The following is an 18,657-nucleotide window of genomic DNA, read 5'->3' on the forward strand; positions in this document are numbered from 1 at the left end:
CCTGGCTGCTCCACTTCTGATCCAGCTCTCTGCTATGGCCTGGGGAAGCAGTAGAAGATGGCCCAAGTCCTGCACCCACATGAGAGACCCAGAGGAAGCTCCTGGCTTCTAACTTCGGAAAGGCTCAGCTCTGGCTGTTGTGGCCATTTGGGGAGTGAACCAGCAGATGGAAGACCTCTCTCTCTCTCTGCCTCTCCTTCTCTCTGTGTGTAACTCTGACTTTCAAATAAACAAATAAATCTTAAAAAAAAAAAAAGAAAATTCCCGAGATGAGAAATTATTGCTATGCATCTGTAAATGGTTCATGACCTAACACTTAAATACACGGCATATATTCTATCTACCTGAGAAGAAATTATTAGTGCCTTCCTTCCTTATGAAAAGTGAAAAACTTACAAAACAAAACACTCAATCATCTTTATATTTATAACCAATTTTATATTTTGAATAAACAGATCAGCTGACATTAGGAGGCAGTGGTGATGGTTCAAGTAACTGGATTCCTGACACATACTTGGGAAACCTGGATTGAGTTTCTAGTTCCTGGCATCAGCCCTAGCTATTGCAGGCATTTGGGGAGTGAACCACAGGACAGAAGTTCTCACTCTCTGTCTCTCAAAAAGTAAATAAACAAAATTTAAAAAAAAATCAAAAAATTTAAAGTAGGAATTTTTTATGCATGTTCTGTCATTCACTAAAATTCCAAATAATAAATATTAAATTTTTAAAAAAATCATAGGTAATTGGAAATTAACAAACATACTAGTACATGAAGAAACCAGACTGAAATTACAAACCATTTATAAAGTGATAAAAAGGAGAAAACTTTAGATCAATAGGACATGGCCCCTTGGAGTTAAAGCAGCCCTCAGAGGACACTGTAGAGCATCAGATGCCTTCAGTATGGTTTAAAAACTTGAGAAGGGGGCCAGCACTGTGGCATGTGGGTAAAGCCACCGCCTGGAGGGCAGGCGTCCTATATGGGCACTGCCTGCAGTACAGGCATCCCATATGGGCGCCAGTTTGAGTCCTGGCTGCTCCACTTCCGATTCAGCTCTCTGCTATGGCCTGGGAAAGTAGTAGAAGATGGCCAAATCCTTGGGCCCTTGCACCCATGTGGGAGACCTGGAGGAAGCTCGGCTCCTAGCTTTGGATCAGCGCAGCTCCCCAATTGGGGAGTGAATCAGCGGATGGAAAACCTCTCTCTCTCTCTCTCTCTCTCTCTCTCTCTCTCTGCCTCTCCTCTTTCTGTAACTCTGACTTTCAAATAAATAAACAAATCTTTAATAAAAAGAAAAAACATGGGAAGGAGTTATTATTCAAAGGACAGAAGACAAAAACTATGAGATAATAATAAGAAGGAATTAATGAGGATAAACATGAGTATACGTTTAAAAAAACTGACCAGAATATATTTATCTAAAAGCATATTCTTTGAAAGGATGATAAACAGACAAAACTCTGATTTTTGCAGAATGGGGGAGAAAAGGAAGAGCTGAGCAAAAATACAAGGATCAGAAATAATTTGAAAAGAGATGTCAAAAATACTAAATAAACTGTAAGTAAACATACCTCCAATACTATGGCAACAAATTTTAAAAACCAAAAGAAAATTATTTTAAAATAAAATATAAATTTTAAAAATGTACAATTTTAATACAAGTTTTATAAAATTATTTTTTAAAAAAAGGAACAGAAAACTTGATTAGATGACTTACTATAAAACTCATATGTGCTATATCTAAATATGATTATATGAGCATGAAGTATAGAAGTGTGTATATACACACTGCACACACATAATACATATTACACTGCTAAGAACAAGAAAGGAATAAGAAATAAAAATGCTACTATTAAATGTGCCAGGGCAGAGGGGTGGCCATCAGGCACTGTGGTACAGTGGGTTAAGCCACATCCCATATGGGAGTACCAGTTTGAGTCTTTGATACTCTGTACTTCTGATCCAACTTCCTGTTTATGTGCATGGGAGGCAGTGGATGATGGCCCGGGTACTTGGGCCCCTGCAACCACATGGGAACCCTGGATGGAGTTCCAGTTTCCTGGCTTCAGTCTGGCCTAACTCCAGCTATCATTTGTATTTGGGGAGTGAAACTAGCAGATGGAAGATCTCTCTCTCTCTCTCTCCCTCTCTCTGCCTTTCAAATAAAGTAAATCTTAAAAATAAAAGCATTGGGCAAGCATTTAGCATAGCAGTTTGGATGCCTACATCCCACTGGAGTATCCTGCTCTGCTTCCTGACAATGCAGTCCCTGAGAGGCAGGGGTGATAGCTCAGGTCATTAGGTTTTTCCACCCATGTGGGAGACTTGGATTGCATTCCCAGCTTCAGTCCCGGTGCAGCCCTTGTCACTGCAGGCACTTGGGGACTGAACCAGCAAACAGAAGCTCTGTCTCTCAAATAGTGTTTTAAAAAAACTTCAAGTGGCAATATGATCTCACATGTATAAAATTAAGTAAATGTATGTGTATATACATAAAGAGAAGCATGAAAAGAAGACAACTATTATGTCAATAGTGGTTACTCCAAAATGATGAGGCACCTTACTTCAGATTCACATCTTTAAACTCATACTTATTTATTTAGTTATTTAGTTATTTATTTGAAAGTCAGAGTTACACAGAGAGAGAAGGAGAGGCAGAGAGAGAGGTCTTCCATCTGCTGATTCACTCCCTAATTGGCTGCAACAGCCGGAGCTGCACTGATCCAAAGCTAGGAGCCAGGAGCTTCTTCAGGGTCTCCCACACGGGTGCAGGGGCCCAAGGACTTGAGCCATCTTCTACTGTTTCCCAGGCCATAGCAGAGCGCTGGATGGGAAGTGGAGCAGCTCTCTCATATGGGACGCTGGCACAGCAGGTGGCAGCTTTACCTGCCACGCCATAGCGCCAGCCCCGCAGATTCACATCTCATTCCCACCTTCCTCAGCACTTGATGCTTACAAATCCTGAGTGAAGCGGGGCAGGGGCAGTTGGAGGGAAGGCAGTGTTGGTAAACTCACTTACTTTCAGGGAATCTCCACCCTAAGGAAGCACCGCTGAAACATGAATACACATCCACTTCAAGATCATAAGAAACCTAGTGGGGGCGGGGCAGAAGGGTAAGTCATTTGGCATAGCAGTTAAGTCGCCATGTGGGACACCTGTATCCTGTATCAGAGTGAGTGCCTGGGTGCCAGTCCTTGTTCTTTGCTTCCAATTCAGCTTCCTGCTGAGGAAGCAGATGATGGCTTAAGTACTTGGGTCCCTGCTACATGGGAGATTGAGTTCTGTGCTTTTAGCTTCAGCTTGGTTCTGCTGGTGGCTATTGTGGGTATTTGTGGAATGAATCAGTGGATGGAAGATCTGTGTGTGTGTGTGTGTGTGTGTGTGTCCCTCTGTAAATTCTGCCTTTTCAAATAAACAATCTTTTAAAATTTTGGGAAAAAAAGACTGTGTCTGTATTGAACATGTATAGACATTTTCATCATTATCCCCTAAGCAATAAAACAACTGTATACACAGCATTGACAATGTATAAGATATTGTAAATAATCTGGAGATGATTTAAATTATATGGGAGGATATGTACAGTTTAGAAAAACACCATGCCATTTTATATAAGGGACTTGAGAACTGATGTATTTTGGCATCTGAAGGGTGCCCTGGGACCAACCTTCCGTCCCACATGTGTATTAAGGAACAATTTTAATGACCTTTTTTATTTTTAAAATTTTAGAATTTTTAAAAAGATTTATTTTATTTATTTGAAAGACAGAGAGAGAGGTAGAGACAGAGACAGTGAGAGGTCTTCTACCTGCTGGGTCACTCCCCAGATGGCCACAATGGCCAGAGCTGGGCTGATCTGAAGCCAGCAGCCAGGAGTTTCCTCCAGGTCTCCCATGTGGGTGAAGGGACCTGAATACTTGGGCTGTGCCCTGCTGCTTTCCCAGGTGAATTAGTAAGGAGCTGGATCAGAAGTGGAGCAGCTGGGACTCAAACTAGTGCTCATATGGGATGCCGACGCTGCAGGCCATGGCTTTAAAGTGCTGTGCCACAGCACTGGCCCCTGTAAAAACCATTTAGTGGTAGTACAAACTATGCAATGTGTTCAGTCATTTACAAGCCTTACCTCACTTAATCCTCATCAAAACCTATGAGTAGGTACTTTTACCAGGCCAATTTTACAGATGAGGGAACTGAGAAGATCATTTGTGTACTCTTAGAATACTCTACTGCTTCAGCACTAGTGGTGGGGCCAGTGCTGTGATAGTGGGTAAAGGCACCGCCTGCAGTGTCAGCATCCCATATGGGTGCCGGTTCAAGTCCTGGCTACTCTACTTCCAATCCAGCTCCCTGCTAATGAGCCTGGGAAGGCAGTGGAGGATGGTCCAAATCCTTGGGCCCCTGCATCCCTATGGGAAACCTAGAAGAAGCTCCTGGCTCTTGGCTTCAGCCTGGCCAAGCCCTGGCCATTGCAGCCATTTGGGGAGTAAACCAGCAGATGGAAGATCTCTTTCTCCCTCTCTCTCTGCCTCTGCCACTCCTCTATAACTCTGACTTTCAAATAAATAAATCTTAAAAAAAAAACCTAGTAGCTTAAACAAATTTTAAAAATGACTGTAATGCAAACTAGCAATAATGAATGAGATAAAGCACAGTGGCAATTTAGTTGAGTAATTACGAAGTATCACTCAAAGATGCTAAAAATTTTATATCAAATAACACAAATATTTATACAACTTGCAGCACCAGTAATCATAAGGCACCTGTAGATAATGAAAGAGTAAATGACAATCCTGCTTCCTTGGTAAACAGACCTGGGTGACATGGAACCAACAGAAGAGAAGTGCTGAAGAAATGGGGTGCATATTTGTTAGGATACAGCAAAGTTACAACAAAGTCCCTGAAATAAAACCACTGTGCGCTGGTCACAGCGCGCCAGGCGCGGCGGCCTTTGGAGGGTGAACCAAAGGCAAAGGAAGACCTTTCTCTCTGTCTCTCTCACTGTCCACTCTGCCTGTCAAAAAAAAAAAAAAAAAAAACACTTAAATAAGATCCAAGCTTCTTTCTTTCCCAATTAACTGTCTAGACACAGGCTAGCAGCTTTATTCTGTGGCACTACTCCCTAGGTTCCTTCTATCTTGTTGCTCACATTCCCTGGGTCTGCAGGAGTGAGGTTAGCTAATCACATAAGGCTGCTTTCACACAAAGGGAGAAACAGAAGGAGGGAGAACATTCTCAGTCTCTAAACCATACATCATCAAACCAAACATATTGTCCTCAAGGGGGCAAAGGCAGGCTCTTGAGGATGGGTGGGTAGGGCGATAAAGAAGCAAAAAAATTTTGCTGTTTTTATGGATGAAGTACAGATATACACTTACATTGCATAAATACATACACTGTATATCTGTGGTATTAAAATTTCATAGGAGGAATTACGGAAAAATAGTCTAAAAAGGCTCTTTATGGAAGTGATACTGAAAAACAGATTGAGAAATGTTTTTGGAAGGCAAATACCAGAAGTTGAACACATGGCATCTGCTTCCAAGAACTTAGTCATAAAGACAAACCGAGGGGCCAGCACTGTGTCACAGTGAGTTAAGTCACCGCTTGCGATGCCCACATCCCATATGGGAGTGCTAGTTCCAGTCCCAGCTGCTCTGCTTATAATCCATCTCCCCGTAATATGCCTGGGAAGATGTCTGGGCCCATGCTGCACACAGGGGAGACCAGGATGGAGTTCCTGGCTCTGGCTTCAGCCTGGACCAGCATTAGTCATTGCAGTCATTTGGGGAGTGAACCAGTGGATGGAAGATATTCTCTCTCTCTTTCTCTCTCTCTGCCTTTCAAATAAATAATAGGTAATCTATGTAATTTGGGTTTTGATAGTGGAATTTTTTTTTTTTTTTTTTTTTTTTTTTTTTTTTTTTTTTTTTAGATACTGTAAGCCATTTGGGGAATGAGCCAGCAAATGGAAGATTCCTGTGACTTGGACTTGCAAATGAAGAAATAAATCTTAAGGACAAAAAAAAAAAAAAAAAAAGATAAACCTAACTGCCAGGGAAGCTGGGAAATACAATCTCTAGCTGGGTGGCCATTTGCTCCAATTCTACTCAGTTTCTCCCCACAGAAACCTCTTCAGGGCCTGCTTGAGCGTTCCCATGACATGACAGTTGGTTCTCTCAAAGCAGGCAAGCCAAGAGACCATGATGGAAACAGCAACATCTATAATGGGTCAGTCTTGAAAGCTACACAGTGCCTCTGCTGCCACTGTTAAACAGGCATGCAGACCAATCCCAGAGCATCCATTGTGAGGCTGTGAATACAAGGAGGCTGGGTCTGGGGATTGGTTTTCTACTTGAAAGAATACACAGAGGTCCTACATTTGTGTAAATGGAGAAATCATTCTGGTTAAGTTCTACTGCCTCTGATCCTCTGACAAAATGTTCATTTCCATGTCAAATTTAATTGCTCATTCTTTTCTTTCTTTTTTTTTTTTTTTTTTTTGACAGGCAGAGTGGACAGTGAGAGAGAGAGAGACAGAGAGAGAAAGGTCTTCCTTTGCCGTTGGTTCACCCTCCAATGGCCGCCGCGGCCGGCGCACCGCGCTGATCCGATGGCAGGAGCCAGGAGCCAGGTGCTTTTCCTGGTCTCCCATGGGGTGCAGGGCCCAAGCACTTGGGCCATCCTCCACTGCACTCCCTGGCCACAGCAGAGGGCTGGCCTGGAAGAGGGGCAACCGGGACAGAATCCGGCGCCCCGACCGGGACTAGAACCCGGTGTGCCGGCGCCGCTAGGCGGAGGATTAGCCTAGTGAGCCGCGGCGCCGGCCTTGCTCATTCTTTTCTGATTCTGCCTCACACTCTTCCCACTTCTGGCAAAGTGCCTATTGCATCATTGTATGATGGTTCACTATGTACCATGCTGTCTTCCTAGTGAGAATATAGGACTGGAAGCTTACTTATTTTGATGTTCTCCAAGCCCACTGCTGAACTTAAGAAAACTCACCATTCTCTGTCAATTATTGGTAGGAAAACCAATCTGGGACCCAAATGAGAAGCCTTATTAATTATCTATTTAGTTTATCACTGATTTGCTGTGTGAACCTAAACAACTTGCTTAACTTCTGCACATGGTTATTGCTTGGTAATAACCATGTGCAGAAGCATGAAGCAAGACCCCTACCTCTCACCTTACACAAAAATCCACTCAACATGGATTAAAGACTTAAAACTATGACTTGACACCATCAAATTATTAGAGAACATTGGAAAAACCCTGCAAGATATAGGTATCAGCAAAGACTTCTTGGAAAAGACCCCAGAAGCACAGGCAGTCAAAGCCAAAATTAACATTTGGGATTGCATCAAATTGAGAAGTTTCTGTACTGCAAAAGAAACAGTCAGGAAAGTGAAGAGACAACCGACAGAATGGGAAAAAATATTTGCAAACTATGCAACAGATAAAGGGTTAATAACCAGAATCTACAAAGAGATCAAGAAACTCCACAACAACAAAACAAACAATCCACTTAGGAGATGGGCCAAGGACCTCAATAGACATTTTTCAAAAGAGGAAATCCAAATGGCCAACAGGCACATGAAAAAATGTTCAAGATCACTAGCAATCAGGGAAATGCAATTCAAAACCACAATGAGGTTTCACCTCTCCCCAGTTAGAATGGCTCACATTCAGAAATCTACCAACAACAGATGCTGGCGAGGATGTGGGGAAAAAGGACACTAATCCACTGTTGGTGTGACTGCAAACTGGTAAAGCCACTATGGAAGTCAGTCTGGAGATTCCTCTTCAACCTGGATATAACCCTACCATACAACCCAGCCATCCCACTCCTTGGAATTTACCCAAAGGAATTTAAATTAGCAAACAAAAAAGCAGTCTGCACCTTAATGTTTATTGCAGCCCAATTCACAATAGCTAAGACCTGGAGTCAACCTAAATGCCCATCAACAGTAAACTGGATAAAGAAATTATGGGACATGTACTCTATAGAATACTATACAGCAGTCAAAAACAATGAAATCCGGTCATTTGCAACAAAATGGAGGAATCTGGAAAACATCATGCTGAGTGAATTAAGCCAGTCCCAAAGGGACAAATATCATATGTTCTCCCTGATCAGTGACAACTAACCAAGCACCAAAAAGGAAATCTGTTGAAGTGAAATGAACACTATGAGAAACAGTGACTTGATCAGCCCTTGTCCTGACTGTTGATGTACAATTTAATACTTTATCCATTTTAGTATTTTTTTGTCCTAGTTAATACTATTGGTTGAACTCTATAATTAACACACAATTATTCTTAGGTGTTTAAATTTTAACTGAAAAGTTATCCCTGTTAAATATAAGAGTGGGAATAAGAGAGGGAGGAGATGTACAGTTTGGGACATGCTCAATCGGACTTGCCCCAAATGGTGGAGTTAGAAATGTGCCAGGGGATTCCAATACAATCCCATCAATGTTGCATGTACCAATGCCATCTCACTAGTCCAAGTGATCAATTTCAGTTCACAATTGATCACACTGATAGGTCTAAGAGTCAAAGGGATCACACAAACAAAACTAGTGTCTGCTAATACTAACTGATAGAATAAAAAAGGGAGAGAACGATCCAACATGGGAAGCGGGATACACAGCAGACTCATAGAATGGCAGATGTCCTAAATAGCACTCTGGCCTCAGAACCAGCCCTTAAGGCATTCGGATATGGCTGAAGAGCCCATGAGAGTATTTTAGGCATGGAAAGCCAAGACACTCTGGGAGGGAAAAAAAAAAAAAAAGGACCTAAATGAAAGATCTCAGCGAGTGAGATCCCAGTAGAAAGAACGGGGCCATCAAAGAAGGAGGTAACTTTCTCTGAAGGGAGGAGAGAACCTCCACTTTAACTATGACCTTGTCTGAATAAGATTGAAGTCAGCAAACTCAAAAGGCTTCCATAGCCTTGGCAACTCATGACTAGATCCTAGGGAGATTACTGATGCCATAAACAAGAGTGTCAAATTGTTAACAACAGGAGTCACTGTGTATTTACTCCTCATGTGGGATCTCTGTCCTTAATGTGTTGCCCAATGTGAATTAATGCTATAATAAGTACTGAAACAGTATTTTACACTTTATGTTCTGTGTGGGTGCAAACTGATGAAATCTTTACTTAATATATACTAAATCAATCTGTATATAAAGATAATTGAAAATGAATCTTGATGTGAATGGAATGAGAGAGGTAGCAGGAGATGGGAGGGGTGCAAGTGGGAGGGAAGTTATTGGGGGGAAAAGCCATTGTAATCCATAAACTGTTCTTTGGAAATTTACATTTACTAAATAAAAGTTAAAAAAACAACCTAGCAAATGAACTCAAGATACAAATTGTGATATATATATATAAATTGTGATATATATATATATAATTTCCCTGTCAACCAGAATTTTTGTGTAGATAATTTTACATTGAAAGGCAATTCAAAATCCACATTTTGGTAAATAACTATTGTAAGGGAAATCATGCTTCAGTGGAAAAAATGCTTTGTGTAGATCACAACCTTCCAGATATCTGGTTCTAGCCTTTCTCTGCTGTTGAGCAATTCTACCTTATTGGTTTCTACTGAAGACAACCGCTAACAAGGGGAAATAACTTTTGTCTCCAGGCATACCAATTCTGTCTTGCAGAGGCTCAACTGACTTTTCTCCTCCAATGTGTAAGACAGCAGTTCTGTTCTCATTTGTGTATTCATTCCAATATTCCTGATCTATAAATACATCAATTCTTTGGATTCTAAACTGGTTTCTAAACATCTTACTGGTTTCTTCATTTAATTAATGAGTTAAATAAAATCGTTGGGTCAGGCATTGTGGTGTTGCAGGTTAAGCCACCACAGCATCAGCAATGCCATATGGGCGTCAGTTTGAGTCCTGGCTGCTACACTTCTGATCCAACTCCCTGCTTATGCACCTGGGAAAGCAGTGGAAGATGGCCCAAGGGCTTGGACCCCTGCCACACACATGGGAGACCCAAAGGAAGCCCCTGACCCAGTCATAGCTGTTGTGCCTGTCGCTCCCCCTCTTCATGGAGGAACGACACTAAGCCCTGCCTAGGCTTCATATCCGAGTCACGGCACCATTATGTCGCTCCCCGTCTTCGTGGAGGAACGACACAGGACCCTGCGCTGTTCTTTCGTCTGCTCGGCCCTCCCCGGGTTTGCTGCTGGTTCTTCCCGGGTTGGCTGCCGTCCCTTCCACCTCCGTGGAAGGGCGGTTCCCCCTGGCCACTTTCCCCACTTCCGCAGGGGAGCGGCACACCGCCGGCCGGCTCTCTCGGGGGCTGCTCAGATGTTCCTTCAGATAGATGTTCCCCTTAGATGTTCCTGGTGCATGTTGTCTCTCTCCTCCTTTATAGTCCTCTTCCACCAATCCCAACTCTGCTACCCACACGCCGAGTACGCTGCCCTCCTCCAATCAGGAGCAGGTCCTGCTGTTTATTGGTTGAACTGGAGGCAGCTGTGTAGAAGCTGTTTTTCCCTTCTCAGCGCCATATTGTGGGAGAGCAGATGCATAGAATAAGTCTTAATTCCAGTAACTTAGTCTAGTCCGAGTTGCTCCCCACAGTGCCCATTTGGGAAGTGAACCAGCAGATGGAAGATCTTTCTATCTCTCTTCTAACTCTTGCCTTTCAAATAACGATTAAATCTTTAGGAAAACAATTTTTAAAGATCAGTAAGACTTTTTCATCTGTTTGTGTGTATGAGATCCATGACATTACCTATTTTTAAAAATTATTCTCTAACAGTATATACAACATGAGAGACTAGCCAATCTTAATCAAAATGAGGAAGCAGACTGTAAAATCACATAAGCCTGGATTTAAGCCCTGGCTCTTTGATTTACCTGGGTCCACTGTGCTGCCCAGCCTCAGGGGTGCACTTGCCTTGCAGTGCTGTGAATGGTGCTTCCCTGAAGAGCACTTGACACAGTCTGCATGGCCACGCATGCATTGCCACCTGAGACACTTTACACTGGTCTGGAAGCTTGGGTACCAGGAAAGCTCCTACCTTTCCCTAACGTGGAGTGGCTCACTGTGCCTAAAAAGGGAGAATACACACACTGTGGTTTATGCTGAGCAACTGCCTTACTTCTGGGAATCTGGAATTTTGGTACACGCCATGCCCCCAATAAAAAACTTTGGCACTAAGTGTCTAATGAGCTTCCCTGGGAGACAGCATTTCCACATCCTGTGGAACTCCACAGGGAGAGACCCTGGAAGCATGTGCCCAGATCCCTCTAGACGTCACCCTATGCACCTTTTCCCTTTGTCAATTTTGTTTTGTATCCTTTCATTGGAATAAATAGATGTGAGTACAACTATATGTTGAACCTTGTGAATTCTCCTAGGGAATCGCTGAACCTGGGGTGGCTTGGGGGCTATTGATGCATTCCCCGTCACTGGCCCTGCTCCCAAGATTATGTCCTATACCACTAAGAACTCGAGGCTTCTCATGGTGGAAACTGAAAAGCCAGAGAGAGAGAGAGAGAGAGAGAGAGAGAGAAGGACTTCAAAGGGTAAAAACAATTAAGAGAGTGAAAGAAAACTACAACACAGAAACTATAATTAATATCTTTGAAAAGATAAGAAAAGATCTCTGCGAGTGAGATCCCAGTGGAAAGAACAGGTCATCAAAGAAGGAGGTACCTTTCTCTGAAGGGAGGAGAGAACTTCCACTTTGACCATGGCCTTGTCTAAATATGATCAGAGTCGGTGAACTCAGGGGGCTTCCATAGCCTTGGCAGCTCATGACAAGAGCCTAGGGTGATTACTGAGGCCATAAACAAGAGTGTCAATTTGTTAAGTCAACAACAGGAGTCACTGTGCACTTACTCCTCATGTAGGATCTCTGTCCTTAGTGTGCTGTACATTGAGATTTAATGCTATAACTAGTACTCAAACAGTATTTTTCACTTTGTTTCTGTGTGGGAGCAAACTGTTGAAATCTTTACTTAATGTATGCTAAACTGATCTTCTGTATATAAAGAGAATCGAAAATGAATCTTGATGTGAATGGAAGGGGAGAGGGAGTGGGAAAGGGGAGGGTTACGGGTGGGAGGGACGTTATGGGGGGGAAGCCATTGTAATCCATAAGCTGTACTTTGAAAATTTATATTCATTAAATAAAAGTTAAAAAAAGATAAGAAAATACATATTATAAAGAACAGGATATTAGGAAAAGAAGCAATCATAGAACAAGAAAAGGCTCCACAAGTTAAAAATATAATGATCAGAATGAAATAGAGTAGATGAACTGAAAGATAAGAGTAGCAAAGATTACCCAAGAAGCTTAAAAAAGTGAGAGGTAATAAATAGAAGAAAGATAAGAAAATTAAAGAACTGATTTAGGAGGTCCATAATCCAAATGAAGAGAACAGAATAAAAAAGCAGAAGGCAAGAAATTATTAAATTTCACCAAACAAGGGAGAAAATGGGGGTTCTAAGGCTGAAAATGTCCACCAGGTATAGCACACAATCCCACCATGAGCATATCCTCATAAAATTCCAGAATAACAGATAAAAGTACTCAAAGAATTCAGAAAGGAAAAATCACCCATATTTAAAGGAGCAAGAAATGTCATGGTATCAGATTTCTTAACAGCAATACTGACTAACAGCAAACACACTAGAATTAAATCTTAGAAATTCAGAGGGAATATCTAGACTTCATAATCATCTAAACCACAATTCAAGTGGAAGGTAACATTTTTAAGACATGCAAAATCTTAGAAAACTTGTCGTTTCTTAGAAAGTGACTGAAGTAAATTCTCAGGAAAATGAATTCAGCAAACCAGGATCTGAATAACAAGATCTAAAGCAGGAGGGAAATGAGGGAAAGAACCAGGAAGACAGCCATGCACCAAACCTAAGCTGTACTTTCTAGTCCTTTTATTCAGAATTCTATTTTCACTATAATATTTTGAATTTCTTATTTATTTATTTATGACAGGCAGAGTTAGAGAGAGAGAGAGAGACAGAAAGGTCTTCCTTTTTCCGTTGGTTCACCCCCCAAATGGCAGCCACAGCCGGCGCACTGCAGCCGGTGCGCTGCACCCATCCGAAGCCAGGAGCCAGGCGCTTCCTCCTGGTCTCCCATGTGGGTGCAGGGCCCAAGAACTTGGGCCATCCTCCACTGCCTTCCTGGGCCACAGCAGAGAGCTGGACTGGAAGAGAAGCAACTGGGACAGAATCCGGCACCCCAACTGGGACTAGAACCCGGAGTGCCAGCGCCGCAGGCGGAGGATTAACCAAGTGAGCTGTGGCGGCAGCCATATTTTGAATTTCATACAGCTCTTTCCCAATCTCTGGTGGTTTCTTTCCATAGCACCTTATTCATATTTTATGGGTGCAATATTTCCTACCTCTTTAAAGAATAGCTTTAGCTTTGGTGCAAACTTAGAGCCAGATCAGATTGGCAATATGAAGAATAGGAGCTATATGAAGAAGTCTTAAGGAAAAAATAAAAATGAGAGATCCTTGGCATTTGTTGGCTCATTTGATGGAGCACTGAGAAAAATTAGCCACAGTATGATAGAAAATTAGGTAGACAAAAGACATAATCCAAGTTTGTTATTTGGATCAAACACTAATCATGTTTGCCTACACACAGTAATGTGCTATGGTGCCCCCGAAGGGAAAGGTCCATTGTACTCGGAGGTTTGGTCCCCAAGGTGGCAGCATTAAGTGCTACGGACCTTTTAAGAGGTAAGGTCTAGTTGGAGGTTGTTGAGTCAACTGGGGTGGGCCCTGAAAAGGGACTGTGGGACCCAGCTCTCTGCTTCCTGGCTTGAGATGTTACCACATGCCCTGACATGCACTGCTGTCACTGTCATTTACCTTGGTCCTCACCAGAACTGAGCCAATGCAGGCACCATGCCCTTGAATATCTAGAACTGTTGGGCTAAATAAGCCTTCTCTTCGTAAGTAGCCTGTGTCCTGTATTTCATTACAGTGAGGCAAAGTTGATATATAAATATAATATAAAATCTATATATATTATATATGTATATATAATATATAGATTATATTGTATATATAATATAATATAATTAACAAAATTCAATTGGAAAGATGAAAGAAGTGGAAATAGACTAGAGGAAGTGTAAAGATTAAATCCTCACCTTGTTATCAATTATCAATTTATCAAAAAAGTTAGTAAATAGGACAGGCATTTAGCTTAGTGATTGGCACCTGCATCTCCTATGGGAGTACCTATGTTTGATGCCTGGCTCCTAACTCCAACTTCCTGCTGCAGATAGTGGTGATGGTTCAAGTGATTGGGTCCCTGTCACCCACATGGGAGACTTAGATTGAGTTCCCAGGTCCTGGCTTCAGCTCAGCTCAGTTCCAGCCATTAATGGGCATTTGAGGAGTCATCCTGTGGGTGAGAGCTCCCTCTATCTCTCTGCCTCTCAAATAATTTTTTTAAAGTCAACAAATAGGAGCAGACGTTTAGTGCAGTAAAGATGCCATGCAGGATGCCCACATCCCCTATCAGAGTGTGTAGGTGTGAGTTCCAGCTTCCCTTCTGATCCAGCTTCTTGCTAATGCACACCCTTGGAGGCAGCAGGTGATGGCTCAAGTACCTGGGTCCCTGCCACCTACATGGGAGACCCAGACGGAGTTCTCAGATCCCAGCCTTTGTCTGGCCTGCCCAGCCCCAGCTGTTGCGGGCATTTGAGATGTGACCCAGTAAATGGTAGTACTTGTGTATGCCTGCTCTCTCCACCCCCCCACCTCTCTCTCCCTCTCCCTCACTCACCTGCCTCTCTATCAAATAATAATTTTTTAAGCTGTAAGTTTATTTTGATGCAAAAAATTATGAAATCCATGTATAGGTTTTTCATTATACACATTTTTTCATGAACTTTCTGAAGACTCCTAGTACAGTGCAGTCATATCACCCATGTTCAACTTGCACTCTTAGATGCTGTCTTGAGAACCTAACTTCCAGTCTTTTGATCTCACAACATGAAATTAATCTATATTGAGATTATATAAAATCTCAAATAAAATAGAAAGAAATAAACTCTGAATAAGCAGGGTCACCTGAAAACTTCACATCTATCTCCAGGATTAGCCAATTATTTCAATGACAAAATGGTTTCAACGCCTAAATATGTAAATATAGCCTTTCCTTCTAGATTTTTTTTTTTTTTTGACAGGCAGAGTGGACAGTGAGAGAGAGACAGAGAGAAAGGTCTTCCTTTGCCATTGGTTCACCCTCCAATGGCCGCGGCCGGCGCACTGGGGCTGGCGCATGGCGCTGATCCGATGGCAGGAGCCAAGTGCTTCTCCTGGTCTCCCATGGGGTGCAGGGCCCAAGCACTTGGGCCATCCTCCACTGCACTCCCTGGCCACAGCAGAGAGCTGGCCTGGAAGAGGGGCAACCGTGACAGAATTCGGCACCCTGACCGGGACTAGAACCCGGTGTGCCAACGCCGCAAGGTGGAGGATTAGCCTAGTGAGCCGCAGCGCCGGCCAAATTTAGTGTTTTCAAAGTTCCATCATCATAAACACTGCAACAAACATTCCAGTACTCAGTCCTATGTATATATCCATTATTGATTTTCTCAGAATAATTCCTAGAAGTGGAATTGCTGGATCAAAATGTGTCTAAAGATTCAAGGATTTTAATAGAGATGGGCAAAATGCCCTCCAAACCACAAATCAACTATTAATAGGAAATCAAATACAAGGTATTTAAGGAAACAACAGGGTACTTCATTGATTCCATCTGTGAGCCCTCAGCTACGCAAATAAATCTTGACAAAATTTTGCACACGTAAGTAAAAAAAAAGAGTGTTACACCTTGATACCACATCAACAGCTCTTCTAGGAATGCTGCAAGGAAAATATTTGGACTTTGGAGAGGAGGGAAAATAACCTGTTGGCAATTAAACATCACTACAAGATGACAGAATGACTCAGGCTCTCAAAGATTTCTAATTCAAAACCATTTTTAAAAAATCATAGCATTTAATCTTGGTGGTTATAATACTCAAAATTACAAAGCATTTTATCATCAGATCCTTCTCTTGAAGTAGAAAACACCATAATAGCCTCTGATGGTGCTGAAATTTCAATGGGGGGAAAATTAAAATTTCAACAGACCCTATAAACTCTTCTACCTACCCATCACCAAAACTATATACTCAACAACATAAACCCTATTCCAAATCTGGAACCCAGAAATGCATTTGTGAGTGAAAATAAGCCTAAGCAAATTGGAAAAAATAAATCCTTCAAAATTGATGAATGAACAATACTAGGTATGGTTTTAAATTTGTTCTGTATTTTGCAAAATTTCTTTAATGAGTGGTGATATATGCCATAAGAGCTCAAAACTTAGTATGTAGGGAACAAAAGTGTCATTACTACATTCACGTGATTATCCTGATACTGAAAATTACTTTTGTTGAGACACAGCATACTGTACAATTCTTCAAATAATAGTAAACACAATGCACATTGAAAAAAAAAGCAATCCCCAACAAATTCTTTAAACTATTCTACTGTCACAGACCAGTACTAAATCCATTTTCCTTGTCATTACAAAATGTCCCCAGATGCAAAAGGTAATGAAATACATTTTGCAGCTCTCTTTCCTAAAATACACTTTCTAAATAGGAAGACATTAAGAATCCTGACAACCAGGAACAACAGAACCATACCGATGTCCTTTAAGTTATGCATAAAAGATCTACAGAAAAGATAAATTAGGGGTACTTTTTGATTCTGCAAGAGTATTCATAGCAGCATTGGCAATTTTAAATAGTGCATTTAAAGTACTTATGCTTTTTCTAATCACTGAATTAAAATAGAGCAGCATTTGTATTTTCCAACCCAGAAAGAACAGTAATTACAGTATTCTACAATCTCCAATATGCACTCATTTAAAAAAAACCCATAATCTTCTGATCCTCACAAGGCAGCAAACCGAATTACAGCAACTTTTCTTAAACCAGCAATCCCTGTCTCTAGTTCTTACCGGATAAGAAATGGCCTCTCCTTTTTGACTCATCCTAAGCCAGGAGCCTGAGAAAGGGCAAAGCAGGTCCGATGTCACCACAACTTGGACCCAGCAACAATGCCAAGAATGACATAACACCAAAGCCTTCTACATTTGCAGAATGTCCATCATTCTCCACTCCCAGCTCCTATCAACACAGACGCCACAAAGATTGGAGAGGAGCAATACAATACTGGTATTCAGTTGTGTTAAGAAAGAGCAATTAAGTTGCTCCAAGCCTGCTCAGTCCAGAGGACAGCAGGAAACCACAGCCAAAAGGGTGAAAAGAGGGAGCTGATGCTGCTACGAAGTGCCCCCACACGGGGACGTGAGCAGTGTCCCTTGTGACTTTGGGCACATCCAAATCGCTGCAACGAACGGCCGGCCCATCAGGACAGCCCTGAGCCCGCAGCCCAGCGAGGCTCCCAGGTGCGGGACTCCCCTTCGTTAAGTGGCACGAGGGCGGGGGCGCTATTTTCCCCTGGGCGAAAGCAGGTCTAGGCAAGTGGAGAAGCAAAAATACCCCCTCAGGACCGAGTCCAAACAGTACGCACAGCTCCTTGGCTTTCCGTGTCCTGGACTTTGAGAAATTTCTCTAGTGTAAAATCTATTACTATGAAATTGGAAAGCTCGAAACTGATTGAAGGAAAAAGAAAAAGTGTCGATGCTGCCTTCCAAAGACTGCCCTGACATCGAAAACTATTTGGGGACGAGTCAGGTCATAGTACGCAATCTGCAATGTAAGTTTTTAAAATAAGCTGGAGCTCGCCCGGGCCATTTCGCCCACAGAGCCGCGATCTTGGCGACTGCACGGCCCAGCCCTCGCAGACAGCCTATGACGCGAAGGGTCCTCGCCTCCCGGCGCTCGCCACCGGCCCCGGCCCGCGGCGCCGCGCGCACAGAGCCCACCGAGCCGGTCCAGACGCGCAGCGGCGGATGTCAGGCCGAGGCCAAGTGCGCCGGCCCGGCTCGGCGTTCGGCGGCTGTTGGCTGACCGACCCGCACATGGGCGTGCGCAACTTGCTAGGCGCTGAAGCCAGACTAGCTGGGAAGCGGCAGCCACCGGGGGCACCTGGCCCCGACCCCGCGACGGCCCGTCCTGCTGCCCACCCCTGCCAACTGCCGCTAAGCACCAGCGAGGGCGGGCAGCACCGGGGGCAAAGGAGGCGCTCACCGCTTCAGCGGGTCCGAAGCCGGCCGCGCGCCGGCGGTCGAGGCCACAGGGCTCGGCTCCGCGGCCCGGGCTGCGGCCCGGGGGGCACTTTCGGCAGGAACGTGGTCCCGGGACATCGCGGGCGGTGCTCGCAGCACCCACGCAGGCTCCCGGAGCGCCCCGCACACCGCCCCTCAGGCCCCGGGGGGCGGGGCTCTGCGCAGCGGGGCCCGCCCACCCCCGGGGCAGCCAATGGGCGCGGAGCGCGGGAAGCCGGGGCGGGGCGGCGCTGGTCCTGCAGCCCCCTGCTCCCCGCTACCCTGCGACGCCAGCTGTCCCGGAGCGGTCCGCAAGAGGGGAAGTGCTCGTCAAAGAAAGGATCTGCGACCGCCTAAGACGTTCGGGACAAACTTCGGATTGTGCATGGCTTTCCG

At 43.5% G+C, this 18,657-nt stretch overlaps 1 protein-coding gene across 7 annotated transcripts in view; it reads right to left on the reverse strand.

Moving 5' to 3' along the window:
* Nucleotides 1–18,448, reverse strand: part of ZNF638 (zinc finger protein 638) — a 167,350-nt gene extending 148,902 nt beyond the window's left edge. For 5 of the 7 annotated variants that reach the window (XM_051842786.2, XM_051842783.2, XM_051842785.2 and 2 more), the window contains exon 1: nt 18,245–18,448. In XM_051842786.2, coding sequence (XP_051698746.2) covers nt 18,245–18,360 — 116 coding nt within the window. In that variant the 5' untranslated portion in view covers nt 18,361–18,448. The remainder of the gene's footprint in view (nt 1–18,244) is intronic. The other 2 variants (XM_051842784.2, XM_051842790.2) reach the window with 2 other exon arrangements.
* Nucleotides 18,449–18,657: the final 209 nt, after the last annotated feature.

The sequence above is a fragment of the Oryctolagus cuniculus genome, chromosome 2 (assembly GCF_964237555.1).
Source record: "Oryctolagus cuniculus chromosome 2, mOryCun1.1, whole genome shotgun sequence".
Lineage (NCBI taxonomy): Eukaryota > Metazoa > Chordata > Mammalia > Lagomorpha > Leporidae > Oryctolagus > Oryctolagus cuniculus.